Source organism: Corythoichthys intestinalis, chromosome 11, assembly GCF_030265065.1.
Source record: "Corythoichthys intestinalis isolate RoL2023-P3 chromosome 11, ASM3026506v1, whole genome shotgun sequence".
Taxonomy (NCBI): Eukaryota; Metazoa; Chordata; class Actinopteri; order Syngnathiformes; family Syngnathidae; genus Corythoichthys; species Corythoichthys intestinalis.
Window position 1 is genome coordinate 51915078 of NC_080405.1, and position 15526 is coordinate 51930603.

At 39.4% G+C, this 15526-nt stretch overlaps 2 protein-coding genes across 2 annotated transcripts in view; both read right to left on the reverse strand.

Moving 5' to 3' along the window:
• The window catches only part of klhl3 (kelch-like family member 3), a 34565-nt gene extending 23692 nt beyond the window's left edge, over positions 1-10873 (reverse strand). The window contains exons 1-4 of the mRNA XM_057849363.1: positions 10797-10873; positions 6871-7023; positions 1884-1990; positions 1702-1823 (exon numbers count right to left, since the gene is read on the reverse strand). Coding sequence (XP_057705346.1) covers positions 1702-1823; positions 1884-1990; positions 6871-7023; positions 10797-10816 — 402 coding nt within the window. The 5' untranslated portion in view covers positions 10817-10873. The remainder of the gene's footprint in view (positions 1-1701; positions 1824-1883; positions 1991-6870; positions 7024-10796) is intronic.
• Positions 10874-13268: 2395 nt separating this feature from the next.
• LOC130923875 (heterogeneous nuclear ribonucleoprotein A0-like) lies at positions 13269-14839 on the reverse strand. The gene has a single exon (XM_057849980.1). The coding sequence runs from the start codon at positions 14759-14761 to the stop codon at positions 13808-13810; it is 954 nt and encodes a 317-aa protein (XP_057705963.1). The 5' UTR covers positions 14762-14839; the 3' UTR covers positions 13269-13807.
• Positions 14840-15526: the final 687 nt, after the last annotated feature.

Below are 15526 nucleotides of genomic sequence, written 5' to 3' on the forward strand. Positions count from 1 at the left end.
ATCTGTGAAAAAAAACAAAGCTGATGCGAAACTAGACCCTGCAACACGACAATGACCCAAAACATACCGGTAAATCCACCAAGGACTGGCTAAAAAGGAGAGTCCTGGAATGGCAGAATCAAAGCCCAGATCTTATTCCCATTGAGATACTGTGGGGTGACTTGAAACTGGCTGTGCATGCAAGAAACCCCTCAAACATCTCACAGATGAAAGTATTCCGAGTTAAGGAGTAGGGCAAACTTTCTTCAGACCAATGTCAAAGTCTGGTAGATGGCTACAAAAAGCATCTCCCTGAAGTTATTTCAGCCAAAGGGAGTTACACTAGCTATTAGGCTGTAGGGCAGGGGTGGGCAAACCGGTCCTCGAGGGCCGCAGTCTTTGTTCCAACTGACCCAGCACAGATAGTATAACCAATGAGGTTTCAGCAGAAATGAGAAGCACCTGACTGCAGTCGACTGATTGCACTTGTAAAACAACAGATTGGTGAAAATGTGTCCTCTTAATGGGTTGCAACAAAAACCCGCGCCAACTGCAGCCCTTTGTGGAATAGTTTGCCCACCCCTGCTGTAGGGTGTCCTTTTTCCTCAGTTAGAATATGCATTTTTGTTGATATATTTGGTTTGATGAGTAAAATGTTAATTTTTGTTGTTTACCTGCAATTAAATCACTTTCTTTTCTAGAGATAAATAAAAACAAGATCAGACATTGATATGTGAGCATTTTTTAATAAAGAACTGAATATTTCATGTGGTGTCCTAATTTTTTCACAAGACTGTATAATTCATTTATAGGTGAATCTGAGGTCAACCAGCCCCCCATTGTGATTAAAAATGGCATCAATTGTTTGTGCTTAGTTTGTGCTGTAACGGTTCTGTAAATATTATGCTTTCAAATTGTAGTGATTAGGTCACGCAGCCCCCTATTTACAGCAAAATGGACCCACTCATTTGTGCTTTAAAATTTTTCGTTTATGCTTCTATTGTTTTATAGATATTAAGATAATAATTTTGAGCGATGATGTCACTCGCAGCCCTTCCGTATTCTAACTCCCGCGGTTGATGGAGCGTACCAACTCTCTCAATAACGAGGAGGATGTTAAAAATAATTCATAATTCGTTTTATAGATATTGAGATATAAAATTCGAGTGATGACATCACTCGCAGCCCCCCATTTACTGCAAAAAGGACCCATTTGTTTGTGCTACTTTTGTGTTAATTGGCATAATTTTTATATAAATTTGCATTTGATAGGGGCTAATGTCACGGAGGCCCCTTCCTGTTGATTTTGATAATCACACAAAGCCAGGAATTGGTTTCAGAAGCCAAAAAAATGTATCAGTGCAACACTAGTGAAAATGGTGAAGCTACCAAACAAAAAAACAACACAGGGACTGCACCGTGCAGAAGATGAGAAGTAAGACGGTGATCTACTGAACGCATTCGTGGTGGTTGTGCACTCGAGAAGCAAAACAGTGGGAGGATTTCCTGTCACTCTCCATGTGCACATTTCCTGAACTAATAATGACAGGAAGTGTTCAGGCTGCTAAGATGTGATTGCACGCGTGTACACAGCTGGAATTAAATGTGGAGAAAATACTTGAAAGCTAGGACTTCATTCAAAGAGAAGTGTCCTCCGACTGTAAAATCACATTAAAAAAAAAAAAATCAGACTAAGTAAGGGGATTCACTGTTTTTTCTCACCTGAACGTTGTCTTCAGTGACTTCTATCTGAGCAGTGTAGATGTAGTCAACCAGCTTTGTCAGCGTGGTGCCGTCAACCTCGCCAATCTCCACTTGTTGGGCCTTGCTTTCGCTCATGTCGCCTGCACATACAAACATCAGCATTGAAACGCACACGTACGCACAAACATTGGGATCAGTACCTGTGAACATGGCGCAGAAGTAAGGGCTGGAGGCCGCCAAGACTACCCGGTGTGCAGCAACCGTTACGCTTCCCGCCATTAGCTGAACATCACAAAGCATCTTCTTTCTGGTGGACGCACAAAATGAAAGAAATTACCGTATTGGCCCGAATATAAGACAGTGTTTTTTTGCATTGAAATAAGACTGAAAAAGAGGGGGTCGTCTTACATTCGCGGTCTAGACATTATACCCACGCTAGATGGCGCCAGATATCATTGAAGCTATGTTCTGTCATGACAGATCTCAGCTACTCGCCCCATTCACGACGCTAGATGGCGCCAGATATCATTAAAATGATGTTCTGTCATGATAGATCTCAGCTACTCTCACGTTTAACCAGTTTGCATTATTTTATTGCAATGATTTTCCTTATTCAGATTTGTTTCAAGACTACAGTTACAGTTAGACTTCACTTTGATGGTTAATGCAGTTATTGCAATTTAATTGTTTTATCACAACAGATTGGTTTATTTACATTTAAAAAACCAAAAGCCATTCATTTACGAATGTGATTGCACTTTAGTTTACATATTTAAATGTTCAGATATCAAGATTTGAATGAGGCAAAATAACATGCTTTTTTCTCTCAAATATAGTGTTATAATCATTTGTTTCAGATGTACTGTAATTATCTATAAAAATTAATTTGGTGTTCAAAAAGTCTTTTTTCAAACTTGAGTCTTGAAAAAGAGGGGGTCGTCTTATAATCAGGGCCTTCTTATATTCGGGCCAATATGGTAGTTTCGTGTTTTATGTCCTCGATTTGATCACACTATTTTATAGCAACATTCTTATGAATGAATGTCTTTCCTAACACGTTGCCTACCATTGGCAACGATAGACGTCCAATTCATTAAAAACTGGGAGGACTGGCTTTTAATGCTCAAGTAACAACAAACTAAATAGCATAACTAGCAATTAATGAAACAACTGAAACAGTAACTGAGGAAAAAAATAGCATCGAACATGAACTTTATCGACATCTGTAGCGCCGCAATACATGCTGGGAGGCATGAGGCATGTTGGACGACAACAGTGTTGACAGCAGGTAGCAGCATTGATTGTCTGTCACTCCCGAGGGAAAATAACCAAATGAAGCATTTTGAAGTAATGAAGCTTCTGCAGCCAATTGGTTCATTTCTCCCACTTCAAACAGATTAGGCTTCTAGCGCCGTCAATGGCAGACAATGAGTTGAGCAGTGTCTGACCAAGTCATGATAGCAGTTACTTTACAGTCAAGAGAATATGCATTTAGTATTAAAAGAAAAACTCATTCTATCGGTACAGTATCGGAATCGGCCGATAACACACAGCCAAGTGTTTATCAGTTACCTTTGATAGAGGAAAATAAACCACCATGAAGCTTTGCAGTCAATTGGTTCAAATCAACCACCATGAACCATCAATTGGTTCACAACTTCATGGTTCATCCTCTAAATATGCACAAAAACTGGAGTAAAGGGGCAATTTGTTGAACAAAGGAGGTATATTGAAACCAGCAGTCATCAACTAATCCCTTTAGATTGAGCAATTCATTCAACAAAGGAGACTAATTGTAGCCAGCAGAGTCGTCACCTTGGAATGGTTTCGCCAAATTGCTCTGCTTAGAATCTGTAAGCATAACAAAACAATCCCATACTTCCGAGTAGTTCGTAGTACTCATTGCCTGCCATTGATGGTGCAAGATAACCAATTCATTTTGACTGGGAGGGGCGGGTGAACACGAAAAAATGAATTGGACGTCTATTGCCGTCAATCAGAGGTGGTCCTGGTCTAAGTGGTGCCTTGGGTGAACAGAGGTTTTTAGTTAGTATGTGCGCTTTTTTTCAAGAGGACCGGACGAGTTGTGGGGTTTGATAAATGAAAATAAACCACCATGAAGCTTTGTAGTCAATTGGTTCATATGAACCACCATGAAGCTTTGTAGTCAATCAGTTCATATGAACCACTATAAGGCTTTGTAATCAATTAGTTAAAAGCTTTGATAAAGGAAAATAAACCACCAAGAAGCTTTGCAGTCAATTGGTTAAAATGAACCATGAAGCTTTGCAGTTAATTGGTTCAAAGTTTCATGAAGGTTAATTTGAACCAACTGACTGACACTGTTGACCTCTTGTGCTTAAAGACTACTTGTTAGCATAATAGAGCATATGAACCACCATGAAGCTTTGCAGTCAATTACTTCACATGAACCACCATGACGGTTTGTAGTCAATCGGTTCAAAGCTTTGATAAATGAAAATAAACTACCATGAAGCTTTGCAGTCAATTGGTTCATGGAGGTTCATTTGAACCAATTAACTGACACTGTTGTATCCTGTGCTTCAAGACTACTTGTTAGCATAATAGAGCAAATGAACCACCATGAAGCTTTGCAGTCAATTGGTTGTTACCTTTGATAAATGAAAATAAACCACCATGAAGCTTTGCAGTCAATTGGTTTTAATACTGCAAAGCTTTATTATGACTACTTGTTAGCATAATAGAGCATATGAACCACCATGAAGCTTGGCAGTCCATTGGTTCAGTTACCTTAAAAAAAATAAACCACCATGAAGCTTTGCAGTCAATTGGTTCAAAGCTTCATGGAGGTTCATTTGAACCAATTAACTGACACTGTTGGCATCCTGTGCTTCAAGACTACTTGTTGGCATAATAGAGCAAATGAACCACCATGAAGCTTTGCAGTCAATTGGTTGTTACCTTTGATAAATGAAAATAAACCACCATGAAGCTTTGCAGTCAATTGGTTTTTATACTGCAAGGCTTTATTATGACTAATTGTTAGCATAATAGAGCATATGAACCACCATGAAGCTTGGCAGTCAATTGGTTCAGCTACCTTAGAAAAAATAAACCACCATGAAGCTTTGTAGTCAATTGTTCATATGAACCACCATGAAGCTTTGTAGTCAATTGGTTTAAAGCTTTGATAAATGAAAATAAACCACCATGAAGCTTTGCAGTTAATTGGTTCAATTGGTTCAAATAAGCAACCATGAAGCTTTGCAGTCAATTCTTCATATGAACCACAATGAAGCGTTGCAGTCAATTGGTTCAGTTACCTTTTAAAAAAAGAAAATAAACCACCATAAAGCTTTGCAGCATGAACCAATTGACTGCAAAGCTACATCGCTGTTTATTTTCATTTTTTCAAAGGCAACCGAACCAACTGACAGTATGAACCAATTGACTGCAAAGCTTCATGGTGTGCAAAGCTTCATGGTGGTTCATTTGCTCTATTTTGCTAACAAGTGGCTTTGAAGCACAAGAGGTCAACAGTGTCTAGCACCCCACCCCACTTTACACCCCACCACTCGTCCGGTCCTCTTGAAAAGCGCACATACTAACAAAAACCTCTGTTCACCCAGGGCACCACTTAGGCCAGGACCATCTCTGATTGACGGCAGTAGATGTCCAATTCATTTTTTCACGTTTACTCGCCCCCTCCTAGTGAAAATGAATTGGTTATCTTGCACCATCAATGGCAGGCAATGAGTACTACGCACTACTAGGAAGTATGGGATTGTTTTGTTATGCTTACAGATTCTAAGCAGAGTATTTTGACGAAACCATTCTAAGGTGACGACTCTGCTGGCTACAATTAGCATCCTTTGTTGAATGAATTGCTCAATCTAAGGGATTAGTTAAAGACTGCTTGTCTCAATATACCTCCTTTGTTCAACAAATTGCTCCATTACTCCAGTTTGTGTGCATATTTAGAAGCTCGAGGGGGTTGGGTTTGGCCTCTTGTTTTGAAGACCCACAAAGAATGAGTGAGTGCTAACTTGCCAGTTCTACTCAAAATGAAGGTCATGGCAATATAGTGGTATGCATCGTATAGGAGTTATTACTCAGATTTGTCTACTTCGTCCCCTTATTTACTGACATAAGTGGATTTTAAGGGAAGGCCAGGGGGGGTCAGCCCCCCCCCCCCCCCGGTGGCCGAAAAGTGTCATTGCGTTGTAAAGCTATAAAACTGTGACAAAAATGAATGAAATGAACAAAAAAATATGTTTTTATATTGGGTCAAAATTATTTTTGAACAGATCATGTGACTAGGACCTTAGACAGTCATTTGCTTTGCATAGAATTTCCCCCCCCCCCAAAAATTAGCGGAGGGCAATTTTTTTTTTTCAAATGATTTTTTTCTTGGATTGAAAATATGAATTAATTGATTAATTAATTAATAATATTTTTTTGATGAAAAGTTAAGTGTTCAAATGCAAATGTTTCAATCTCAAATATTTTTTCGCATTCAAAAACTTTTTCTATGATTAAAATTTTTCTTTTTTTTGATTGAAGTGATTTTTCTATTCAATTTTTTTTTTTTTTTGAAGCAACTTATTTTTTGATTGAATAACGAAGACACAAATTGCATTCAAACACATTTTATTTTGGATTGAAGTGACTATTTTTGGGGTTGAAAATTATATTTTAAATGAAGCAACTATTTTTTAATAAAGCAACTTTTTTAGATTGACTGCTAAAGACACAAATCTACCTCCATATGGCTCCGCCCAGGGGGTACAATTTTTGACTGGGGTAACTACATTGGCACGACACCGGCGAGCGTACCATATTCAATGGATGACGATCTTGGCGAAAACTATTGCCTAAGCAGCCTGATTTAGAATTCCCATCAAGAATGATGGGAAACAAAAAACAACTTGTCAACTTATTATGATAAATATTCTTGTTGTAAGTCAATTTTATTGCTGACACTACGTTTCGGGGTCATCAACATGTTGTGCCCCCCCTGCCCCAAAAGTCAAACTCTGCCTATGCTTACTGACCAGAAAAGCCAAGTGGCTCTATTTTCGATTTTCTAGTGTTAACATAGACACTCTTCTAGTGGAAATTTTTGCTAGCAACCTGTTGGTTCCTTTATCAAACTGTGACATTAAACTAAAAATATTCCCTATTAAGTAAATGAAAACAACATGCCCTCTGAGGTCATTCATGAGCTGGAAGGCTTTCCTCATGTGCGTGTGGTTGAAGGTCAGCGTTCCGCCATTCGCCGCCATGCAATCCTCCTCCCCTTCCGGCTCAGCGTGGCACATGGGGCGCGACGGGACCTCCAGATTGGCCACGCTGGGTCTGCAACAAGGATAGAGTTAAAAGAAAAAAAACTAAATAAAGAAATCTTTGACTGCCATTAATGTGTGTGTTTATTTAAAAAAAAAAAAAAAAACCACAGTACATACCTGGATGAAAAATGAGCAGAGGCAAATGGTAAAATTTGTGTTTCTGGCAAAATTACACTCCCTATCATTATTCGCCCAATCCGTTTGAAGTGGGAGGTATGGCAGTGAAAGAAGGAATGCAATGCATGATGGGAGGCATTTTGGATGACAACAGTGTTAAAAGCACGTGGCAGCTTTTTTAATTTTTATCTTAGTTTTTTGGACGATAATACTTATTAGTCTCAGTCATATTTTAGTTATTTCAAAATGTGTTTGTTTTCGTCGAGTTTTTGTTGACATTTACTGAATATTTTTGTCTGTAAAATTCGAAAGTTTCACTCCCAAAATTAAAAAAAAAAAACGTTTTTTGAATGAAAATTGACAGACAGCACATCTACAATGATCTACAGATCTATCACATGATAATACACACTCAACAGGAAAACAGTACATTATATTCAACGAATGATACCCACCTAGACGCCAATAACCTAATGCTAACAGGAATGTGAATGCTATGCTAACACTACGAGTTACAGTTAGTGTGTGATGATCACTCAGCACAGACCTTTGAAGGCTAAAGCAACATTGTATAGTCTCTATTGCCAAAATACGAAGAAAAATCTTACTGTGTGAGTTTCAAAACAAGCAATGGGAAGAATCGAGAGGACAGTAGCGGGTGAATTGGGGTAGGGGGGTGCAGCACAGCACATGAGTGACACAATCAGACACTGCTACGACGCAGGCTAACTACACACTGTGAACACGTGACGGAAACATTGGCACATTTTCGTCTTGTCAGACGAAAACCAGCTTTCGGGACGTTGTGTTTTAGTCTCCTAAAACACGTTTTTAACTTGTTATCATCTCGTCATCGTCTCGAAAAAAAATTTCTTTCACAAAATATTTTCGTTAATAGTCATCGATGATGAAAACAACACTGGTGGCAGCCTTGATTGTTTGCCTCTCCCAAAGGGAAAATGACCAAATGAAGCTTCTTGAAACAATGAAGCTTTTGCAGCCAATTGATTCATACCTCCCACTTCGAACGGATTTAGCGTCTAGTGCCGTCGATGGCAGACAATAAGTTAAGCAGTGTCTGATAAAGCCATGATAGCAGTTACTTTACAGTCAAGGAAGTATGCAGTACAGTAGTGCTGCAACGATTAATCAATTAACTCCAGTAATTCGATTAAAAAAAAAAAAAAAAAGCTTCAAATCAAATTTTGCTGCTTCGAGGGTTTATTTGATTAGAGTGGCGTTGGAACGGGTTGTTTGAAAGTGTTTGCATTTGGTTTATTTTTTTGGGTGGATACAAAGCCATTTAGTGGCAACAGTGAATATGACGTAACTCATTTAACATGACTGAATCCAGCTGCTCCCAGTTAAGAACAACATCAGGTAAGTTTTTGTTTGAGCTAATGTATTTTTATTTTTTAAATGCATTCGTAATTTAGCGGACAAGTTAGCCAATTATTCTTTTGTTGTACTTAGATCCTCATTGATGTACTTTTTTATACCTTTGAGGTAGCGCTGCAACAATTAATCGATTAATTCAGGTATTCGATTGAAAAAAAAAAAAAGATTCAAATTAAATTTTGCTGCTTCGAGTATTCGTTTAATTAATGAGGCGTTGTTTGTTTTGAAAGTGTCTGCATTTAGTTTTATTAATTTGGATGGATACACTGCCCTCTAATCCGCCTCATTTCACGTGGCTGAATCCAGCTGCTCCCTGTTAAGACCAACATAAGCTAAGTTTTTGTTTGAGCTAATGTTTTTTAATGCATTCATAATTTAGTTTATAGGTATATTCAGCCGTTTTTTGTGGGAATATGTGTCTGAACCATTTGTTAAGAGCATTGTAATAAAAAAGTTTGCATTTTATAGCATTTAAACTAGCGAACTTTTGGTATGTAAGTTGCCCAATTAATCTTTTGTTGTACCTAGATCCTTATTTATTTATTTTTTTTTATACCGTTTGAGGCTCAGCTCAGGTATTTGATTTTTTTATGTTCCTTATCTGATCACTCGATTATTCGAACCAACTAGTTCATCGATTAATCGACTACTAAAATAATAGTAGCTGCAGCCCTACTTTGAGTCAAAGCTCAGGTATTTGAATTTATTTTTAAATGAAAGTGCAATTTTGCAGTTTGAAGAAACACTCACAATTTTATTTTGGATTCGCATACAATGCTCTTTTGAAAGTGCAATTTTAGCGAGCCTTGTTGTACATCTCCTAAAATGTATTCTGCAACGCATTAAATGTTCCTAATCCGATTGTTAGATTATTCGAACTAACTAGTTCAGGGGTGTCCAAACTTTTTGCACAGGGGGCCAGATTTGGTGTGGTAAGAATGTGGGTGGCCGACCTTGGCTGACGTCCTTTACGTAGAACAATATATTTAAGCAAATTTAAGCAAGCCATTCTGTGTGTCACATTTGCTTTATTATTTTTTATTTATTTATTTATTTAATAATTTTAAGAATCTCGCAACTAGCCTTTGTGGCGTTCGACTCTCGGAATATTGCTGCTGTGAAATTAAACTAGCTTCAAGTTGCTTCAGTTTCTCGCTGCGTATCTTTCCTGTAATCTTGTCGTACATGTCAGCGTGTCTTGTTTGGTAATATCGCCTCACATTGAAAAACAGCGACTGTCTCTTTGCAAATGAGGCAGACACAGTTGTTGTGCATTTCAGTGAAGAAATAGTCCAATTTCCACCTATCCTTCAAGCATCGGCCGTCGCAGTCAACTTTTTGTTGTTGTTGATTGTTGCCATTTTAGAAAATTGGAAGTCAAGCGTTACACGGGGTAACGTTGCTTAGAGAGCTGCTGCCTTTTAGTGGGTAAATGAGGAGCAGCATTTAATGTGTAAGCTACTTCATACGCTGGTACCAGTACTGCTGATCAATTTATTAAGTCTGTGTGCGGGCCAGACGTTATTGATCTTATGACAAAGGCTGGGGGCCGGATGAAATTTGACCACGGGCTGCATCTGGCCCCCGGGCCGCAGTTTGGACACGTCTGAACTAGTTGATAGAATAATCGATTACTGAAATAATTGATAGCTGCAGCCGTACAGTACAGTAATTTAGGATGATAAGAATTTTTACCCAGCAACAAAACACAATAAATCCAACAGAACCTTTCTGGATTTTTAGTTTTGGTAGATTTTTGCTGGTACAGAAACCATCATGTGCTAGATTTCTTAGGACTGAACTACTCAGTTACTTGAGGATCTCATCACAGCTGTCACAATTGTCTTTTTTTTTTTTTTCTTTCGAAAAACAACGAACGATACGAAGAATGTCCTGGGGGCGGAGGTTGAGTCAGGTTGACCAAGCTTTAGCATTCATCATGTTTAACTTTACCACTAGCACCATCTGGCAGGCATTTTTATTATTCTTTTTCGTTTAGAAATCGACATTATAGGTTAGGATGACGTATTTCACTCCTAAAAAGTGAAGTGTATAGACAACTTAGCACGTTAGCTAATATTAACAACAAGAAGAAAATGCTAGCTTATTAGTGGGATGATGGGAGCTCGTACGCATAGGAGAAGCGCGTTTTGTTTGAAACGGTTGACATTTTTTTGAAAGACACATAATAAAAATGACGTCCGTTGGCTATTTATTTTAAATATATGAAGATTGATTTTATAGCGTAGAATTATGGTGAAAACTCACCCCAGCGACGCATCGTCCATCCTGGCGGAGTCACACAAACGCACCACACCAAAGGCGCCCACGGACACAAAGATCGTATATTCTCACATTTAAACCACTCTGTAGTGAATCATTGAAATTAAGCAAAATTACATGAATGCAAAGTTATCAAATTTTAATCATAATAATTGTGCTAAATTGGAGGCACCTTTTTCTACAGTGATTTAACATTTTTTCATCAATTTATATCTATAATTGAGTTTAAAGCATTTTCTGTAGCTAATTTTCACCATGTCACCATATAAATCAATGAAAAAATTAGTTTTTTGTGACTTTCTGGAAAAAACACATTGACAGATTATAGATTAATTAGCACGCAAATTACATTAATATTGTCCATTCATTGGCCATTCACTTTTTCCATGAGCCTTATGAGGATAGGCGGTACAAAAATGAATGAATGAATGTTTTATACATGAATTATATTGATTTTGAATTGTATTTTACATATGAATGAATATGACATGTAAATATATTCAATCTAATTATTTTTTTAGACCTTATATATCAGTCATTACCTATCAAACAGTTTGATTTCACTTGTATTTAAACATGCTAAATTAAAGGCATACTATATATTGGCTTTTTTTCAAGTTTCGGGCGTGAAAAAAACATTTTTCTTTTTGAAGATAGTGATTGAAATTTTTCATTACATAGTTTGAAATTGAGAATGCAGCAAATGTACTGATTCTGAATCTGTGATTGATTTGGTCAGTAACAAATCACCATGATGTTAATCAAAGAGCAAAAAGATTTCTTTTAACTGAACAATGAATCTGTTTTCATAACACAGAAACCACTGATGTTGATACTCTGAAATTCCAAGGATCTATAGATTCAAATGTGCTGTAAAATGAAAGAACATGATTCAATACATTATTTGATTGTTACAAAGAGAATAAAGTCTGCTAAATTTTCTCGGTTCATGTAATAAGGCTTCAAAAGGAAGATAAACAAGTAGTACAACTGTAGGCATCCTGCCCCGCTCAGGTGCCAACTGTCAATCAACTGCCAGTTAACAATAAGTCCATGTAATGATCTTACAGGACCTTAAGAGTATAAAAAAGTCTCCAGATGAATTTTGTTCCTCTGGTTTTGTTTTTCTTTCCTATTTAATCTCAAGCATTTACTGTACTAACACACTGGCTGCAACAGATTTCCAAAGAATGACGTTTCAGTGCCATTAACCCTTTATGGGGCACTCATTTATCTCATTGGCTTCCATTGACGGCACCAGGTGTCCAATTCATTTTGACAGGGATGATGCGATTGAACCGTTTATTCAATAGCATCAATGCTATTAGTGATGGGGATGACCCGATTGCATATTTTAGGATCCGAGTCCAAGTCACCTGATTTCTAGAATCTGCTGATACCAAATCTTGATCCGATACTTTTTTAAAAAACTAGTTTCAGACATGTTACAGTACTGTACTGTTTGCAGTACTTAAACGAACATATTGTAGGATATTTGCAGTATTTAAGCGAACACTCTTTTGGCAATGCCATTGCATTTCTGGGTTATTTTGTTTCTTCTTAGCCCCTTTAACCCCATTCAGACCTAAGCATGCTGCTGAAATATATGACGCGTTTGTGTCTCGAAACCAATAAATACACTGAATTGCTATCATGAGGTTTGGCACGCCCTGTTTGCTTGCTTTTTGACTCTTTCAAAATGGCTGACCAAAAGCAACTTCAAGAAGGATAACGTAAAGTGCTCGTTTCTCATCAAAAAACACACTAGCATTAAAAATAAATAAAAACATGAAATATCCGCGACCAAAAAAAAAAAAATCTAATTTGTTCTGGTATTTGAGTAAAAATCAGCGGATTTTTCCTTCATCAGAAAAACATGTGGTTCTGAAAGGGTTTATACATTAAAGATTATTTTAATGAATGTCGCAGGGACATCCCTAATTAGTATTCACAGGACGTCTAATTAATTGGACGTGCATCACTGTCAATGGCAGACATGCTGCGAGTTAAAACTACACTACCCAGCATGCAGTGGGATTACCCACTGTGGCACGTTATGTTGAAGTTCAAATCTGATTTTTTAACATGAATTTAGATGTTTAGAAAATATTAAAAAATGCACTCCAAATTGTCCGCACTTAAAATCTTTTTTGTAACAACACAAAAATTAGCACCATTTAGTTTGTATTTTATTTTAAAATAATATCACATTCGTAAATGAATGGCTTTACTCATGATTAATTCTGTTATTCTTAAACATGTTTCTTTGCAAACTGCCTTTTTAAATTTGTATTTTGAAGTATCATTTCATTAAAACCGACCAGTAATTTTCTAAACAAGCGTTCAGATTAAGACCTCTCAAAATGGCGTCCGATTTAGACCGGTGCTGCCCTCAGTGGGGCACTCGTGGAACTGCAATGTTAGCAGCTGTAAAGTAACACATTAAAAAGACAAATGTTTATTTTCCGAACATTAAAAACTTTAATAAAACCAAACTTAGTGATGTGCTGAATATGATTTCAAAACAGTTTTAATCTAAACAAATAAATCAAGAAGTAGAGAAAAATAAACTGTTCGTTTACTTTGGAAAGGGGAAGAAATCCCACCTTAACACCCCCCCAAATTCACAAAAAAAAAAGCGATTGAACAAGTTGCCTTAAACCCTGAGGGAACTCAGGACCGAAACAAAACAAGTCATCGACGCGAGAAAAGCAGTGACAAACTTGTCCGTAGCACACAGAGCAAAATGACATTTTTCAATCAATAATTCACAATTCTGAAATAGTAGTAGCGTCCATAAAGAGGAATAAGAGGGACAGATGGAGGGGTAACGCTCATTCATTAGGCGGGGGGAGGGGGGGGGTTACACTTCTCCCTTCTTCAAAAGAGAAACTGGGACCCCCACTCCCCCCACCTGGTGGCGTGAACTGAAGTTCTCTGAAAACCCGGACTCATCCCCACCCCCCTCCCGTGGCCGTATCAAAAATGGAGGGAACTTAATAGCCGCCTCCGTAGCCTCCTCCCCGGCCGTAGCCACCTCTGCTGTACGGGGCCCCGCTCCGGAAGGTGGAGTAGTTGCCCCCTTTCATCGCGCCGTAGCCGGATTGCTGCTGTCCGTAGCCCTCCCCGAAGTCCCCGTTGCTATAGCCGCCACCCATGCCGCCGTCGTACCCTCCGTAGCCGCCGCCACCGCCGCCGCCGTAGCCTCCACCTCCGTAGCTGCCTGCTCCGTAGTCCGCGCCGTCGTAGCCGGATTTGTAGCCACCACCGCCGTAGCCGCCGCCGTAGCCACCACCTCCGTACCCGCCACCTCCGTAGCCGCCGCCTCCTCCTCCTCCGTAGCCGCCGCTCTGCATGCCTCTGCCGCGACCGCGGCCGCCGCCTCTACCTCTACCACCACCTCCACCACCGCCGCCGGACATTTCCTGCTTGCTCATAGCCCTCTTAACTTCCACCTTGGTGTTCATGATGGTGTGGAACTTGGTGAGCGCCGCCTTGGAGGCAGAATCGTTCTCCTCGAAGAAGACAAAGCCGAAGCCGCGATTCCGGCCGGTCATTTTGTCGAAGATGATCTCGGCCTTCTCCACCGAGCCGTACTGGGAGAAGTATTCGCTTAGGTTCTCGGACTTCAGGTGGTCCTTGACACCGCCGACGAAGATTTTCTTGCCGTTGGACGACATATCGGTCTTGCTGGCCTCCTCCCGGGCCACGGCCCACTTGAGGTCCACGCTGCGACCGTCAACGACATGTGGCTTGGACGCCATTGCTGCTTCGGCCTCCTCCGGCGCCGTGTACGTTATGAAGCCGAAACCGCGCGAGCGGCCCTCCGCCGTGTCCATCACCACCACGCAGTCGCTCAGCGCGCCCCATTGCTCGAAATGACCGCGGAGGCCTTCGTTCGTCGTTTCTGGATTCAGGCCGCCAACAAAGAGCTTAAGTTTGGACGTCATGACTGAAATTGTTCGGAGGAAGGTGCGACACACCGTCCCTCTCCTTCTTCAATGAGCGACGTGCAGGGCGGGCCGTTTGTCTCGCTGCCTTTCATAAAACGTTGCGGCCGCCGATTGGTCAGCTTTAAAATAGGCACCGCCTCCTCTACGGGTACGGGCCAATCACCTTACGCGTTAGCTTCGGGTGCTGTTGGAAATCCCACAATCGAGGACGATGGAAAGCTTGTTTCATTGATTACGAATAATTTCGATTGTTAAAATGTTTTCTGGACGTTACACTTCTATTTTGTCGTGAAGCCACGCTTCCTGTTGGACTAAATTATATGTGCTTAAAATTGATATTTATCTTTATTCAGGTATCAGTGCCCATAGCACACAAACCAACAGAAAAATGACGTAAGAAATCAGGAACAAACCAGATAAGAAAAAAAAACCATTAAAAAAGGTAATCAGTGGACAAGAGGCTTTAACGCCAATGGCGCCACATGCTTAACCTACATCGATAGCCGTTTGTAGTTTCCAACGTCCATTTAGCAATGTCAATCATGAATGCTAATTCTTCAAAGCCAATACCTCATATAAAGGGCCTTTATGATTGATTCAATTGTTATTATATTCCCCTTAGCCTTTATAAAACAGGCTTTCAAGTAAAACTGCATTGTACTACTTTGTACCAATTTTCAGTATCATTAGTTTTGTCTTACACAAAAATGTATTCCACTCACTTATGCCAGATTCAAAATATTCAACCCAAATCAGTTTCTC

What these genes read in the sequence shown, in the direction of transcription:
- LOC130923875 (XM_057849980.1), bottom strand. Translation starts at nt 14,761, where the DNA reads ATGACGTCCAAACTTAAGCTCTTTGTTGGCGGCCTGAATCCAGAAACG.